The 17,414-nt window shown below is 41.7% G+C and overlaps 2 protein-coding genes across 5 annotated transcripts in view; one reads left to right on the plus strand and one right to left on the minus strand.

Moving 5' to 3' along the window:
• Positions 1–9,711, minus strand: part of LOC118115500 (netrin-G2) — a 10,868-nt gene extending 1,157 nt beyond the window's left edge. The window contains exons 1-12 of one of the 4 annotated variants that reach the window (XM_035166681.2): positions 9,548–9,711; positions 7,874–8,107; positions 6,652–6,910; positions 6,288–6,433; positions 5,870–6,108; positions 5,529–5,695; positions 5,080–5,103; positions 2,121–4,025; positions 1,674–1,754; positions 1,407–1,481; positions 864–1,031; positions 526–669 (exon numbers count right to left, since the gene is read on the minus strand). In XM_035166681.2, coding sequence (XP_035022572.1) covers positions 526–669; positions 864–1,031; positions 1,407–1,481; positions 1,674–1,754; positions 2,121–4,025; positions 5,080–5,103; positions 5,529–5,695; positions 5,870–6,108; positions 6,288–6,433; positions 6,652–6,910; positions 7,874–8,101 — 3,436 coding nt within the window. In that variant the 5' untranslated portion in view covers positions 8,102–8,107; positions 9,548–9,711. Of the gene's footprint in view, positions 1–525; positions 670–863; positions 1,032–1,406; positions 1,482–1,673; positions 1,755–2,120; positions 4,026–5,079; positions 5,104–5,528; positions 5,696–5,869; positions 6,109–6,287; positions 6,434–6,651; positions 6,911–7,873; positions 8,261–9,547 lie in introns of all 4 variants that reach the window. The other 3 variants (XM_035166683.2, XM_035166682.2, XM_035166680.2) reach the window with 3 other exon arrangements.
• Positions 9,712–10,273: 562 nt separating this feature from the next.
• med27 (mediator complex subunit 27) lies at positions 10,274–14,043 on the plus strand. Its single transcript, XM_035166935.2, has 8 exons — positions 10,274–10,511; positions 11,833–11,977; positions 12,604–12,734; positions 13,164–13,257; positions 13,331–13,438; positions 13,541–13,582; positions 13,660–13,737; positions 13,865–14,043. Exons 1-8 carry the CDS (start codon positions 10,309–10,311, stop codon positions 13,997–13,999), a joined length of 936 nt encoding a protein of 311 aa, XP_035022826.1. The 5' UTR covers positions 10,274–10,308; the 3' UTR covers positions 14,000–14,043.
• The last annotated feature ends 3,371 nt before the right edge of the window (positions 14,044–17,414 follow it).

The following is a 17,414-nucleotide window of genomic DNA, read 5'->3' on the forward strand; positions in this document are numbered from 1 at the left end:
TTATTTATTGTTTACTTGTGATCCTATTAATTTGGCAGGAAATAGGTCATAAGGATAGGGGTGGGGGTCATAGTTGACTTAAGCACCTGTTCACCTGTGTAGGAAGGAAAGAGGGTGAGTGGGGATCCTGTATTTTCTGTTGACCGCTAAACTTCGATACGCAACCGGCTATTTTTCCGTTTGATCGATTTAATCTATGAGTTTGTGCATGGTCCAATAAGTTGATCTTTTCTTTAATAAAAGTTTAAACGCATTTTTTAAATCGTTGTTCATCGTTCTTTGTTCAACAACACAAGGATTTTAAAAACATCTGTTTCATCTGCAACGGAAAAATCTAACTCTGTGAGATTGTTCGTTATTCTCGTCTCTGAAGCTACGAGAAGTAAAAAGTGTCTGACTTGACGTCTGTGTTTTTCAACTCCACCCCTGCAGCCGCCGGTAGATCACGTCAGCAGATCAAGTCCATCTCGACCGGAACCTACTGTTTGGCGTGTTACTGAAGCTCCACCCCTTCACTGTGTGTACCTGTGCAGATGGCTCCGCCTCCTCTCCATGTGTATCCAGGTAAACAGGAGTCACAGCGCCTCCCTGTGGCTCCGTCTTTACACTGACAGAGACCAGAGTCAGAGCAGTGAGGAGAAATACTTCCCTCTGCATCACAGTCGCACTCTGACACAGACACAGACAATATTATTATTATTATGATCAATTATCATTATTATTAATAAGAATATAATTATTGATGTTCTAGTCATTAGTAGTGACAGTAGCAGTAGTGATACTTTTTCAAATGTAATGATGTGTTTTTTGTGTTTACAGTGTACGTATGTGTATGTGTGTATGTGTGTGTGCACATGACTGACCCACACAGACGTTCTCATCCTCTAGCGACAGGGAAGCATTTTTATAGTAACCAAGGCGACAGTACTGACAGTTCTGTCCTCGTGTGTTGTGTTTGCAGCTCACACATGTGACGACGTTGATGAAGTCGATGTAGCTGCAGCGGTTGGAGTGTCCGTTACACTCGCACTCTAACACACACAGACACACACAGACACACATCTGACGTCAGTACCACACAAACACACCTGCAGCTACAGCAGTGAAACACAGTTTCATGTAATGTAACTCAATGTAAAGTAATGTGATGTAACTCAAAGTAATGTAATGTAAAGTAATGTAACTCAATGTAATGCAAGGAAACGCTGATCCTTTGTGTGACGTCCCTTCACTTTGTCACATGTTTGCTTGTGTCGTTTTTTTCTTTGCGTGACCTTCGACTCTGAAAGTGACTCATCTGTAGCGAAGCTCGGGGGGAGGAGTCAGACACTTTGAGGAAGAGACACATTTCTTGTGGGAGGGGCCATAGTTTGGGGGAGGACTCTGTTTGTTGGAGGCAGTCTTACCCTGGAAGGTGACATAGGCGATTTTGGACAGTTGACTGAACTTTGATCCTCCTGGAATCAGAATCTTCTGGGTCGCTTTGGACACAAAGAAAAGTGTGTAACCATGGCAACGAGCAAGGTACAGCTAAACCCTAAGTCTACGGTCGGGGTTGATGGAAGCCACCTCTGAACTAACTACCAGTTAGAGCTAGACATAACAAGTGAGCAGATACAGATGTATTCCTGTTACTACTTGTTCTTCTACTGTGATACTTCTACATCTTCTACCTTTTTTCTCGTAGCCTTTGTCATCTTTCTCCTTCGGTCTTTCCTCTTTTTCTTTCCTTGTTTCATCTTTGGTCTCAGCAGCTGTTTGGTTTAACAAAGAAGTCGAGGATATAAATTTGTGTTGAAATGCCATCAAACCTCATTTATCCTCACAGTTAATTTGCTGCGTCTTCACCATGTGAACTTACAAACTCTACAAACAAGCAAAGAATCTTGTTTCCTTAAAAAAGACTTGAACCTACATACTTATAATGTAGAAACCATGTTGTTTTACAGTGAAACAAATAAAAGTACCCTAACCCTCAAAAATGAAAGAAAAAAAAAACTACACAGCTGTAAAATGAAATCAGCAAGATTCTCTGAATGTGCTGTCAGCGTTATTTAACATATTGTTTAGTGGAGTTTCCGAAAATCTAATCTGAACCATCACAGCTCTTCATTTTGTACCTTTTTCCTTTTCCTGCTCTCCTGTTATCTCTTGTTTTGAGTCATTCTTTTCACTGGACTCTGGTCGTCCTGGTGATCCAGCAGCTGAATCCTCTCCAGACTTTCCCTCCTTCTGAGCTGCTGAAGAAGACAAACCTACACCTGGATCATCCACTGCTGGAGGAGAATCTGGTCCATATTCCAGATCAGGACTCGTAGGATCTGTTGCAGAAGAATCTGGTCCAGTTGATTCCAGTCCACTCTCCTGTTTTTCTCCTTTGCCTGGATCAGCTGAGATGTAATTCAGTCCAGGATCAATTGAATCTGATCCTTCAGCATTGACAGATCCTCCAGAATCATCTGGAATGATCCCAGGATCACCAACAGGCTCTGGTCCAGAAACTCGTCCTGCTCCGGAATCTGATCCAGGTTTAGCTGGATTTTTATCTTCCAGAAATGGGAAGGTGAAGTCCACAGGAGCTAAATCACCAGCAGGGTCAGTCGGACCTAAGGTGCTTGTTCCTGGTGCAGAATCACTGCCTCCTTCCTCAGAGGGAGATGGCAAAGACTCTACAGTTTCTGTATTTGTAGGGGTTACATCTATCAGAGACTCTGGAGTCCTAGAGGATGGCACTTCTGGGGGAACATCTGAAGGAGGTAGATTTGTAGAGAGTACATTAGGAGGAGGTACATCTGGAGATGGCGCATCTGGAGAAAATACAGCTGGGGGAGGTACATCAGGCAGAGGTACATCAGGAAGTGGTTTATCAGGCGGAGGTACATCAGGAAGTGGTTTATCAGGCGGAGGTACATCAGGCGGAGGTACATAAGGTGGGGTTAAATCAGGCGGAGATATATAAGAAGGAGGTACATCAGGCGGAGGTTCAACAGGCAAAGGTACATCAGGAAGTTGTTTATCAGGCGGAGGTACATCAGGCGGAGGTACATCCACGGGTGGAATATCTATTTGATTGTTTGGAGGAATGACAGGAGAACTTGTGTCAGCTCCCTCTGTAGGTGAAGCATTTCCGTTTGGACTGGTTGGGGCTGACGTGGTGGATGGAAAACTTCCAGATTGAGTCCTGTCACTGGGAGGGGTTATTTCTGGGATGGTCGTGGGAGGCAGTACTCCGGTGGATCTGGTGCCATCAGCAAATAGGGAAGTACTGGTGATCAGGTTGGTAGTATCAGTCCCAAAAAGTATGGAGTCAGTGTTGTCTGATGAGGAAGTGAAGTCAGAAAGTGGAGTCACTGGGTCAAAAATAGACACCTCAGCTTCAGTACTGCAGCCAGGGATTGTGGGGTTGTTGGTGTTACTGATGGAACTGGAGGTTCTACAAGTGTTACGGGGAGAGGTGAAGTCTGGTTCTGTGGGAGCTAACTCGAACAAAGTGTCTGCTGTGTCCACTGCTGGACTATTAGATAGAACTGTGTCCTGTGTGCCTGCAGTACTGACTGCAGTACTGACAGTACTACTGACTGCAGTAATAGTTCCAGGAAATGTTGTAGTCGATACTTCACCAGTTGCAGGAGAGTCGTCAGTATCACTAGCTCTAGTGAGAGAAGTGTTAGAAGTAGTTTGAGTTAGTGATGACGTAGGTGTAGTATCACTGCTACTTGTTTGTACAGTAGAAATACGTTGTGTGTCTGCAGGAGAATCAGAACCAGGACGTCCTGTGTCCGCTGCACCACTCGACCATGTGTTCATAAGAACAGACGTTCTACCTGTAGGAGCCGGGTCAGAAGAAGAAGTAGTAGAAATACTGACACTAGGCGGCGCATTGTCAGTGGCAGTGGCATCAGTTGTGGCAGTGCCAGTCAATATAATATTGTCTGTAGTAGTAGTAGTAGCAGTAGTAGTAGCAGTAGTAGTAGTAGTAACAGTCAAGTCAGTGTCTCCAGCAGATGTTGTGTTTGAGTCGTCATCTGTCAGAGAAGAAGAGTTAAGTCTCTTTAGTGAACAGACAGACAGGTGAGCAGACATACAGGTGAGCAGACAGACAGGTGGACAGACAGACAGACAGGTGAGCAGACAGACAGGTGAACAGACAGACAGGTGAACAGACAGACAGGTGAACAGACAGACAGGTGGACAGACAGACAGGTGAACAGACAGACAGGTGGACAGACAGACAGGTGGACAGACAGACAGATGAACAAACAGACAGGTGAACAGGTGGACAGACAGACAGGTGGACAGACAGACAGGTGAACAGACAGACAGGTGGACAGACAGACAGGTGAACAGACAGACAGGTGAACAAACAGACAGGTGAACAGACAGACAGACAGGCGGACAGACAGGTGAACAAACAGACAGACAGACAGGTGGACAGACAGACAGGTGAACAGACAGACAGACAAACAGACAGGTGAACAGACAGACAGGTGAACAAACAGACAGGTGAACAGACAGACAGGTAAACAGACAGACAGACAGACAGGTGAACAGACAGACAGGTGAACAAACAGACAGGTGAACAAACAGACAGGTGAACAGACAGACAGACAGACAGGTGAACAGACATACAGGTGAACAGACAGACAGGTGAACAGACAGACAGACAGACAGGTGAACAGACAGACAGACAGACAGGTGAACAGACAGACAGACAGACAGGTGAACAGACAGACAGGTGAACAAACAGACAGGTGAACAGACAGACAGACAGACAGGTGAACAGACATGCAGTGAACAGGTGAACAGACAGACAGACAGGTGAACAAACAGACAGACAGACAGGTGAACAGACAGACAGACAGACAGGTGAACAGACAGACAGGTGAACAAACAGACAGGTGAACAGACAGACAGACAGACAGACAGACAGGTGAACAGACAGACAGACAGACAGGTGAACAAACAGACAGACAGACAGGTGAACAGACAGACAGACAGACAGGTGAACAGACAGACAGGTGAACAAACAGACAGGTGAACAGACAGACAGGTGAACAGACAGACAGACAGGTGACTTACTGGCTGTTGTGTCTCTTGTTTCACCTGAAAAAACAAAGTTTATGATCAAACGTGAAGTGAATAATGAGAGTGCAGTTCCTCTGATGAGCAGCAGGGGGGACACCAGTCACTGCTGTTAAAACACAGAAGAAGAAGAGGTGATGATGATGATGAAGGACACGCCCCCTGCTGGACATGAAGGATGATGTTTCTTGATTGATCAAAGATCATTTGTGAAGATGATGTGAGGCTTGTACTGAAATTTCTCACACAAAATGTCTGACACATAGTATCCATGGTAACTGTTTCCTTAGTGTTCATGTGATGAAAAAATCCTCAACCAATCAGAATCAATCAATTAGATCTGCCCAGATCTACCTTTTATTTAGTACTGTCCCCTAGTTTAACTCTGGAACTTCATTCAGACCCAGTGGTGGAGCTAGTGTGTGTGTGTGTGTACAAATACGTACAGGTGTTGGCAGTGCCCATGGGCAGAGGCAGATAAGATCCAGGTCTCCAGGATCTGAACCCGTCACCGCAGCTCTGACAGTCCTGACCCGACGTGTTGTGTTCACAGTCGCACTGAAGAGTCGCGTCACGCATCAAACACCGAGACGCATGAAGGTGACACTTACACCTGCACACACAGGTCATGATGGTGGACATAGTTACTGTTAGTTGGATGTAGTTAGTTATAGTTGGTTGTGATTAGTTTTAGGTGGTTATAGATAATTGTAATATGTTGCAGTTGTATGTAGTGGGTTGTGGTTGGTTTTAGTTTGTTATAGTTAGTTGTGGTTAGATGCATTACCTGGCAGGTACGTCGATGTTGGAGATGGCGTAGAAGTACTTGAGCAGGTTGTCTCTCTGGACGTACGTCCCTCCGAGTGCTGGGCGAAGGAGTCTCAGGCGGAGGTTGGTGAAGGTGAAGAAGTCTCTCAAACCTTTTATCGTCTCCATTCGGGTGTACAGAGCGTCCATGTTGATCAACTTCGGACCTGCAAACACCCCGAACCGAGCTCGCACCTCAAACACCACGACCTTCTCTTCCTATTGGTCAAACAGTATCAGTCAGTTTTCTATTGGTCAGCAGCAGAGCACCTGTCAATCAAACTTTAAACTTATTGATCAAGCAATTTTATTTTCCAGATCATTTAATGAACAGTAGATATAATAAAAACACCATTAAATGTTTTCCAGTTTGACCAGTGTGAGGCGCAGTTTCTCACCTTGGCTCCGACCCAGCGGGAGTACTGCTCCGTGCAGATGACCCGTGTTAAATTACTCCAAGTTAAATCAGACACTCGTTTAGGAGACATGCCGAAAATCTCAAGACAGTCGTCAGCGTAGAACTGATACGGCTGCCACGTTAGCCCTTAAACACAAACATTATTATTATTATTATTATTATTATTATTATTATTAATAATAGAAATTTAAAGACTCATTAACATCAACATCATTTATTTCTTTAATCTGGTGTGTTCTGAAGTCCCTCAAGGTTCTGAAGGTTCTGTTTTGGGACTGGTTCAGGGGAAGTTCTCTGTCAACAGTTCTAACATCACTGAGACTCGAGCTGATTCAACCAATCACCTTTGTCCAGAGACTTCTCCAGAACCATGCTGGTTGGACGACCGTACTCAAAGGTGATGGTGATGTCATCAACCACCTCCAGACTCTTGTTCCAGGACAAAGTGATGTTGGCCAATAGTGGCTCAGGATACCTGGACCATGTGACTGTCTGCCAATAGGTGATGAGTCCTCCCCTCTCCCTGTCTCCCATGAGCTGAGGAGGGTGAGACAGGTCCGGGCTGGACGCGTCACATTCATCACTGCACAGATACGGGTTTTCCTGAGAACACAGAAAACACAGAACATGTTATAAACAAACAACTTTAGAATAAATGTTCTTTAACGTTGCCATTGACGTCATGTTTTCCGCTGCATTGGATAGTTGGGGGTGGCTTTGGCTCAGGGGTAGAGCTGGTTATCCTCTTACTAGATGGTCAGCGGTTTGATCCCAGTCTTCCCCATTCCGCATGCTGAAGTGTGCTAAATTGACCCTAGTAAAAAAAGTGCTGCCCATAAATTCACTGTGCGAATGAAAGTGTGAACATGTGAATGGCTAAAACCTTGAATGAACTTTGAATGAAGACTAGAAAAGATATTTTTAATACAGACAGTTCATCAGCATGAGATCATCAGAGGATCTGGATTATTTTCCACCTCTTTCTTTAAGATCAAGTGAATTTAAATGTGGTTTCATGATGTTGGTGGAACTGATGATCTAGTTTCATTTAAAATGATCATTTATCTTTAAATACATGTCAGACTTAACGAGTCTGTGGAGAACTCGTGTCGAATATCAACATATGGTTCTCGGACTCGTCCTCACAAAGGTTTTAACACAAGATTTACTGGTGTGTGTGTGTGTGTGTGTGTGTGTGTGTGTGTGTGTGTGTGTGTGTGTGTGTGTGTGTGTGTGTGTGTGTGTGTGTGTGTGTGTGTGTGTGTGTGTGTGTGTGTGTGTGTGTGTGTCCCACAACACACTAGTGATCAGATTAACACTAATGTTAATCTGATCACTAGTGTGTTAGAGGTTTATCCTTTAACTTCAGCTGCTGCTGCCAACTGTCACACTAACACGCACGCACGCACACACAGATTCTACCAATAAATTGAGGGATTTTGTGTGTGTGTGTGTGTGTGTGTGTGTGTGTGTGTGTGTGTGTGTGTGTGTGTGTGTGTGTGTGTGTGTGTGTGTGTGTGTGTGTGTGTGTGTGTGTGTGTGTGTGTGTGTGTGTGAGAGACTAACCAGTGTACAGAATCTCTCAGGTGGGTTTCCACATGTGATCCCTGGGGGGTCGACTCTGATCTGCATTACTTCCTTCATGTTTGTGGGCGGCGGCTGACAAGCATAGTACTCCCACCCTGGCCCCGCCTCCGAGCTGCGCAGAGAGCGACACAGGTCAAACTGAGGTCCGGGCTGAGTCCGGCCCAGTGTCAGCAGAAGGACGGAGAGGAGGAGCAGGGGGAGGGACATGGTGGACTGATGGTCACACAGACAGGAAAATCAACAGGAAGTTAGACAGGAAGTCACATTTCCACAGGTTAGTCCAACTTAAACAGGTGGTTGTCATGGCTACAGCTGAACCATCCATTTGTTGATCAACACCAACTGAGGGTCCTTCGGCCCCGCCCCCTGAAACAAAACCACAATGAATACAGTTGTATTCTATTGTCTTCCTCTATACTGATCATCTTTATATACAGTCACTGATGGTCTTTATATACAGTCACTGATCATCTTTATATACAGTCACTGATCCTCTTTATATACAGTCACTGATCATCTTTATATACAGTCACTGATCATCTTTATATACAGTCACTGATGGTCTTTATATACAGTCACTGATCATCTTTATATACAGTCACTGATCGTCTTTATATACAGTCACTGATGGTCTTTATATACAGTCACTGATCCTCTTTATATACAGTCTGTGATCATCTTTATATACAGTCAGTGATCATCTTTATATACAGTCACTGAAACGGGTCTTATATACAGTCACTGATCATCTTATATAAGTCACTGATGGTCTTATACAGTCCTGATGGTCTTTATATACAGTCACTGATCATCTTTATATACAGTCACTGATCGTCTTTATATACAGTCACTGATGGTCTTTATATACAGTCACTGATCCTCTTTATATACAGTCTGTGATCATCTTTATATACAGTCAGTGATCATCTTTATATACAGTCACTGATCATCTTTATATACAGTCACTGATGGTCTTTATATACAGTCACTGATCATCTTTATATACAGTCACTGATGGTCTTTATATACAGTCACTGATCATCTTTATATACAGTCACTGATGGTCTTTATATACAGTCACTGATCATCTTTATATACAGTCACTGATGGTCTTTATATACAGTCACTGATGGTCTTTATATACAGTCTGTGATCATCTTTATATACAGTCACTGATCGTCTTTTATACAGTACTGATGGTCTTTTATACAGTCACTGATGGTCTTTATATACAGTCACTGATGGTCTTTATATACATATGATCATCTTATACAGTCACTGATGGTCTTTATATACAGTCACTGATCATCTTTATATACAGTCACTGATCATCTTTATATACAGTCACTGATGGTCTTTATATACAGTCACTGATCATCTTTATATACAGTCACTGATGGTCTTTATATACAGTCACTGATGGTCTTTATATACAGTCACTGATGGTCTTTATATACAGTCACTGATTGTCTTTATATACAGTCACTGATCATCTTTATATACAGTCACTGATCGTCTTTATATACAGTCACTGATGGTCTTTATATACAGTCACTGATGGTCTTTATATACAGTCACTGATTGTCTTTATATACAGTCACAGATGGTCGTTATACAACTGTTTCTCTCTCTCTCTCTCTTTGAGTTACTCACCTCTCTCTCTCTCTCTTAAGCTGATTAAACAGACGTCCAGTCGTTCTTCCTCCTCCTTTTCACAATCAGTTTTTTGTCTTCGTCTCTTTTTCTTCTTTTTTCATCTCTTCTATTTTTCTTGTCTATCTTTTCTTTTACTCTCTTCTCCTCCTCCTCTCTCTCTCTCTCTCTCTCTCCTGTAGATAAACAGTTGTTTTGTCGACTTACTCTCAACTGACTCTCCCCCCACTCTCAACTCCACCTCTCTCTCTCTCTCTCTCTCTCTCTCTCTCTCTCTCTCTCTCTCTCCTTCAGTGTATGTCACTATATATATATATATATATATATATATATATATATATATATATATATATGTTGTTTCATAGGGTTATTTCATTAGGTAATTTTATGTTTTTGGTTATTTAAAAGAACCAAATCATAATATACATTATGTCAAGGCTCTTTGCATATTAAGGTCGAGACGTTCAAATTATAGAGAAACAACAATGAGCCAATGAGAACACGGTAACCCCAGGTTACGCCCCAGATTTGGCTGATGAATTAAAACTTTATTGAAACAGTGAGTAAACAACAATAAAAGTTAAATAAACACATTAAACATGTTTATTTATTCTATATTATTTGACTTGTGATTCATCTTTAACTGTTTGAAATACTAATTTTATCTTTAAAATAAAAAAATTTGATAAAATAATTGTAAATAAGGATGTTTCTACTCGCTTTCTGACGTCATCTCTGAGCGCCAGGAGCAGACAGACAAAATGGCGGACGTGGTGAACGTCGGTGTGAATCTTGACGCTTTTTCTCACGCGATCAATGGAATTCAGGCCCTTCGCTCCAGCGTGAGCCGGGTGTTCGAGTCCCTGAAAGACGGGATGAAGAACCGGGAGACGCTGGAGGGTCGAGAGAAGCAGTTTATATCCGAGTTCCAGGACAATCTGCAGGCGGTCAACAGAGACCTGAAGTGAGTCACAGTCTGTCAACATCAAGACATCAAGATATGAAAACATCTACAGTTTAAATAAATAGTATAAAAACTAGGCGGTGAGTCTGTGAATAAACTCAACATCATCTTTATATAAATGTTAATATCGAATATCGTGATTCATCAGTGTTAAAGTGACCAGAATCAGTTTGTGTGAAGAGGGACACAGACAGACAGATACAGACAGACAGACAGACACAGATACACACACACACACACACACACAGACAGACAGAGAGACAGACACAGACAGACACACAGACAGACAGACAGACTCCTGCAGCAGATTATGACACAACACAGTGCTTTAACTTCTTTGATGCAGAAGAAGCGTCTTCCTGTTTATCCAGGAACATAAATCTGAATTCATAAGGTTTTTATGAAGATCAGTTCTAAGTGTGATGATTATAAAACTTTAGAGGAGCAGTAATGAGCCTCAGTGCAGTGGCGCTGCCAGAGGGGGCCCAGACGGGGCCACCCAGATACAGTAAAGGCTATAATCAGTTTTTCACCACATAAGTTGTAGTGCACTGATGTGATTTAGTCCAAATAATTATATCATTATTTATTTATTACATGACATTACATTTCATTGAGCTGACGCTTTTATCCAAAGCCACTTACAATAAGTGCATCAACCATGAAGGAACAAACCAGAACAACTAGAATCAAGTCGGTACAATTTGCTTCAAGAAAGACAAACTACAAAGTGCTACATGTAAGTGACATATAAGTGCAACTAAATATAGTGTTTTAAATTTTTTAATTTTTTATCCAAGGTTAAGTCTGAAGAGATGTGTCTTTAGTCTTTAGGAAGATGTGAGGACTTCCTGTCCTGATGTCACTGGGGAGCTGGTTCCACCGTTCAGGAGCCAGGACAACAAACAGTTGTGATGTTGTTGAGTGACAGCTGGTTGGCAGATGCAGATTTATGTATTATTAGGAAACACTGTACTGTGGAAATGTCATACATATACACATTAAACATCATAACTTGATATAATACTATTATAATAAAAAAATGTAATATTTTTAATTAAATATCACATATCGTAACCTTATATAATAATATAATAATATTTTAACCAGCTCGTGTCTCCACTAAATGACAGTTAAATTTCAGCTGAATTTGGGTTAGTTAAGTTTAATTTAATTTAGTTGGTTTGGTTTAGTTTAGATGTAAACACGTGCCTGAAAAATCAGCTGAATCTTTACTTAAAATCTGTGTTGATCAGAGCAGTTTACTGTTCGTAGTCTGTCTCTCTGACCTGCCTGTCTCCCACCTCTCTCTGTCTCTCAGTGAGCTGGAGCGTCTCAGTGGTCTCGTGGGTCGTCCATCAGAGTCTCATCCTCTTCATAACAGTGGTCTCCTCAGTCTGGATCCAGTTCAGGACAAAACTCCTTTATACTCACAACTGCTTCAGGCCTACAAGTGGTCCAACAAGGTATCCATGCTAACAGCTAACATCTAACAAGTGGTCCAACAAGGTATCCATGCTAACAGCTAACATCTAACAAGTGGTCCAACAAGGTATTCATCTTGATTAGGGCTGCACTATATCAGGAAAACGTGATATGTAATTACATTGTTGAATCTTGCGATGACGAAATGAATTACGATAAATAAACGCATACTTAAGTAAACAGTGTGAAAGTCTTTCTGCTTTGGGTTCGTTGCTAACATAGACCCCATACTGTGAGTAGCCTATTCAGACAAAATGCATTATTTCCGTTCAAAACATTTTCTGCAACTCTAAACAAAAACATCCCTCACTTTCTGGATTATTGAAATTAATAATGAAATTAATAATAATAAAAGAAATCTGAAAACAAGTTAAATAATTTCACATGTGAAGTGAACTTTAGTGGATTAATCAGCTGATCTCTGAATTTTTACTTTAAATTGTGTCTTATTGAGTCTTATTATTAAGTCTTATTGTTACCATGGCAACCAACCTCAGGACCACGTCACGCTCACACAGCTGATCTGCAGAAGATGATGTGTGTGTTGACTTTGTGTATATTTCTGTTTGTGTGTGTGTATGTTGTGTATATAAACAGATGTTTGTAGTTGCAGTACCATGCTGGTCTGGCTTCCAGTTTGTTGAACCAACAGTCACTCAAACGATCGGCAAATCAAATGGGAGCTTCAGCCAAGAGGCGACCCAAAGTCCAACCCAGTACTCTGGTACTTCCTCCTCAGTGAGTCACTACACTTAATATTATTTATATATATGTGTGTGTGTGTGTGTGTGTGTGTAATAATCTCCCTTCCACCACATGGGGTGGTATGTCCTCTCCTCTACCTGAGTTCTGGGAGTTTGAGGGTTCAGTATGTGTTTCTAGGAATAAGCTCTTCTGGACAGATGTTCTCCAGATGTTGTACATCAGTTTGAGGGTCACAGTCTCTAATGCTCTACCAATCAATCAATTAATCAAATTTTATTTGTATAGCCCATATTCACAATTCACCAGTGTGTGTGTTCCTGTCGCTCTTCACACAAACTGAAGATCACATTTATTTATTTATTGATGGATGATGTCAGATCATGAATCCGGATTCGCCAACCCTAGTTTATTCTATATATGTACTGTGTAGTATTGTGTAATACTGCGTAATACTGTGTACAGGTACGTGGATGATGTCATCTCTCGGATCGGCAGGATGTTTCCTGATTTGACCATCGAGTTGTTCAGACCTAACGGGACATCAGCTGTTCTTCTGGTACTCACCTGTCTCACCTTCCTCACCTGCCTCACCTTCCTGACCTGTCTAACCTCACCTGTCTATCTTTCAGGTGACCCTAGGGAAGGTGTTAAAAGCGATTGTTGTGATGCGTTCACTGTTCATTGACAGAACAGTCGTTCGAGGATTCAATGAGAACATTTACAACGAGGATGGAAAGGTGAGGGGTCACTGGATAGGTAACACTTGATACCTGTCTGTCTCCATGGTAACCCGTCTGTCTGGCTGTCTCCATAGCAATGTGTCTGTTTTCCCTCCGCAGCTGGACATCTGGACCAAGTCTCAGTACCAAGTGTTCCAGAAGGTAAGATTCACCTGCACTCACCTGAAAAAACAACCTTTGCTGAGACACCATTTCCTGATTGGCTTCGGTGTTGCTAGGTAACTGACCACGCCACAACCGCCCTGCTGCATTATCAGTTGCCCCAGATGCCCGACGTCGTGGTGCGTTCCTTCATGGTGAGAAACTAAATCTACTTTTCTGTCACATGTCTGTCTTTCACCTGTCTGACTCTCTGAATGTCGGTCTCTCCTCAATTTGTCTCTTTGTCTGTCTGTCTCTCTGACCTGTCTGTCTCACCCTCAGACCTGGTTGCGGAGCTACATCAAGCTCTTCCAGTCGCCGTGTCAGCGTTGTGGTCGTTTCCTGCAGGACGGACTTCCTCCGACGTGGCGTGACTTTCGGACCTTGGAGGCGTTTCACGACACGTGTCGCATGTAAACAAACACGTGATGTTTCAAGTTTAAATAAAGTTTCATTTTTTACAGACGTGTCAAAAATATTATTTAAATTCAGTTTATCAGACAAATATCAGACGACACTTCACTGATTGGTTTTGATAACTAGTGCTATGCCGCTCGTTTGAGAGCACAACAAAGAATGGAGGTCCACACAGCAGCCATTTAAATAAACAATGATTCGTTGAAATCATATCAAAATTAAGCAAAGCATACTAGGTTTGGTCAGTAATCAGTAGTGAGGTGTGGGTGTTGTGTAACTGCAGGTGTGAGTTACATTACATTTCATTGAGCTGAGCAACTCACAATAAGTGCATCAACCATGAGGAACAAACCAGAACAACACGAATCAAGAAAGTACAATTTTCTTCAAGAAAGACAAACTACAAAGTGCTACTAGAGTTTTTTTTTTTTGTTAACATAAACTATCCTTAACCAAAACTAAACTAAACACAAGCAAACCAAAAACCAATCAGGAGAGAAAGCCATCTTGAAACTGACTTTAGACGCGCAGCAGGTGAGGCCAACTCCCCAATGAGGAGGGAGGAGCCTCTGAAGGAAAAACACAGGAAGGGGCCAAAGGCCATCACATTGGTAGTATTTAGTCATGTGTGGCTCAGGAGGTATGACGGGTTTACCACTAACACGATGTTCTGCAGTTTGATCCCTGTTTTCCCCCCATACCCCCAATATATGTGACTTTTGGTGGGATACTGACTGACAGCTGTGACAGCGAGTGAGTGACAGAGCAAGTTCTGCACATAGTCTCTCATGTTAATGACGGATGGAGGCAACTTGTCACCGTCCACCATGTTTGTATTCGAGCTTTTCCATCATCAACCCTGAATTTAAAGAGTTTCATCCGGGCTCACAGTGAAATGGATCTTGGGAGTTCAATCAATCAAATTTGAATAAGATGCAACATCGTCGGATCTCAACATTCAACAAGAGAAGAACTTCCAAACCAACTTTAACAGGAAAACGTAGAAACCTCAGAGGATCCATCTCCAGGAAGAACAGACTCTAACGTCACGAGTAACAGAATCAATGAAATATCAGGATTTAGGATTTGCAACAGTGACGAGGAAAGACAGAGTTTAACTTAAAAAGAAAAAGTCTGACAGAGATGACGTGATGACAGTTGTAATGATGGAGGTGCTGTTAGTAACAGGAAGTTATATTGTTTATCTACGTCATCTCATCATTCAGCACCATGTTGTCGTCGTCTTGTCTCATCAATGAAATCAAAGGTCTGATCCTCAGTCATGTTGCCAGTTTTTTTATTCATAGTTGATCAATATGTCCCAATAAAGCACAGTGTTAGAGTTTACCCTGATATCATGATTGATCAAATATTCAATAACATTAGGAATGTAAACGATGCTTGAGTTTTTAATGAAGTCTGTTTCCTGCAGAGTCTGAAGCTCCGGAGACCAATAATCACTGACATTTATCAATTATTGATCAGAGGCAAACGTCTGACCACATTACATTATCATACAAATCAACATCACCTCATCATTAATATTAATATTCAGCTGATTAATGACCTCTGACCTTTACCAGTCAGACAACCTGCTGTTTGGTGATTGGACCGCTGAGTGTTTCCTACAGGAACCTTAAAAGGTCAAATATCATTTGAAATAATACTATTTTGTTTTTCTCTTCTCACTGAAGTAATTATTTAATATAAATATCACAGCTCTTTATTTGAACTATATTTCCTTCATATTGTTACTGTCTCATATATGATAGTTTATTTATAGATTAAATATATATGAAACAACAAAGTGCTAAATATACATAAATTAAATTTATAAAGTTTTCTTTTCTTCTCTTCATCTCGTGTTTCATCAAATGTTTATCCATCATGTCTGCGTTAGCTACAAACAGGCAGGTTTAGAACCAACACTGCAGAAGTTTTATATATACATTTTTAGAGTTTTATTTTTCTGACACGTTACAGAACTGATGTGAATCCTCATATGATCTTCTGAGCTCCTGAAGTTATACTTCACAATATCATCAGAAATAAATATAAATATAAATATCATCACCATTAAACATCATATAAACGAAAGCAAAAAAGAAAAATTCTCCACCGAACAAATAAAAAAGTCAATAGAAACTCCATATGTTTCTACATTATCTACTCAATGTCTTATTTTTGTTCCGTTTGTATTTTAATGTTTGTTTTGTTTATGTATTTTGAACTGATTCTGTTTTAATCAGGAAACTTTATTTATACTGTCGACAAACACTGTCCATATCATCTGTTATAAAGTTTGTTAAGTTAAAGTCAGGTTTTCCATTTTGTGACATTTTCATCAGAAAACAATGTGACTCATTGAGAGACAGACAGGTGGAGAGAGAGAGATAAAGAGATTTAAACTAAACGTAGAGGATCACACGGACAGAGTTTACCAATCAATGGCAATTTGTGCTCGGACTTTGGACATTCGTTTTCTGAGGCGGAACACTTCTTGGTCAGTGAAGGTTGGTTGGTCGGTACCTTCAGTGTTTCTCATAAAGACTCTGACTGAGTTAAGGAACAGTTTTAGATCTGGGAAGAAATCTTCTTCTTTAACCAGTCTTGTGCCCTGAGTGTCGTGTAGAAAGGTCCGGATCCTAGTGAAGGAGTAAAGACTCTTCATCCACCTGCAGGTTCTGATGGTGTTCATCAAACTGTCCTCTGACTGAGAGGAAGAACACGGTGGGTTTACCTTTGACACTTTGTTTGCTTGTTCACTGTTTGATTTTGGTTTGGTTTTCTGGGTTTTTTCTTTTGGTTGACAGTTTGGAAACTTCCTCATCAATCATAAACTCTTCTTCATCAGTGAGCATTGTCACTCTAGTGGCTGTGCAGGCATCTTGTGTTTGAATCATTGAATGATCTCAGACCTCGTCCTCCTGATGGTTGTCCTCACTGTTTTCCTCCTGTGAACTTTGTGCACCCCCCCTTACGGAGGCTCCACCACCGGCCAAGGCAGCAGAGCCCCCGCCAGCCCGCCGCAGAAGCAACGGAACCGCCACCAGCCGAGGCAGGCAGAGGACCCAGAAGCACCGACAGGCTCCCACCAGCTCTGTCCGGGCACAAGCGAATCAAATGTCCCTCATTTCCACAGCCAAAACATTTCATTGTTTCTGACGTTATATGCACAGTGTAATAGAATTCTTGAATTTTAAACCTGAAAACCAAATTCAGTTGCTCCTCATTCTTTTTCAGAACCACGAACACATGTCCCCTGAAAGACACGACATGTTTAAGGTTTGGAGATTTACAGCTGATGGGATCATCTTTATCAGAGACTTTAACTGATCGTGTCTCACCAGCTCTTTCTCTAAAAGCTAGTTTTTTAGGAATGGGGGCACATTAGAGATTATGACCTTTTTAAAAG

This window comes from Hippoglossus stenolepis, chromosome 9 (genome assembly GCF_022539355.2).
Source record: "Hippoglossus stenolepis isolate QCI-W04-F060 chromosome 9, HSTE1.2, whole genome shotgun sequence".
Lineage (NCBI taxonomy): Eukaryota > Metazoa > Chordata > Actinopteri > Pleuronectiformes > Pleuronectidae > Hippoglossus > Hippoglossus stenolepis.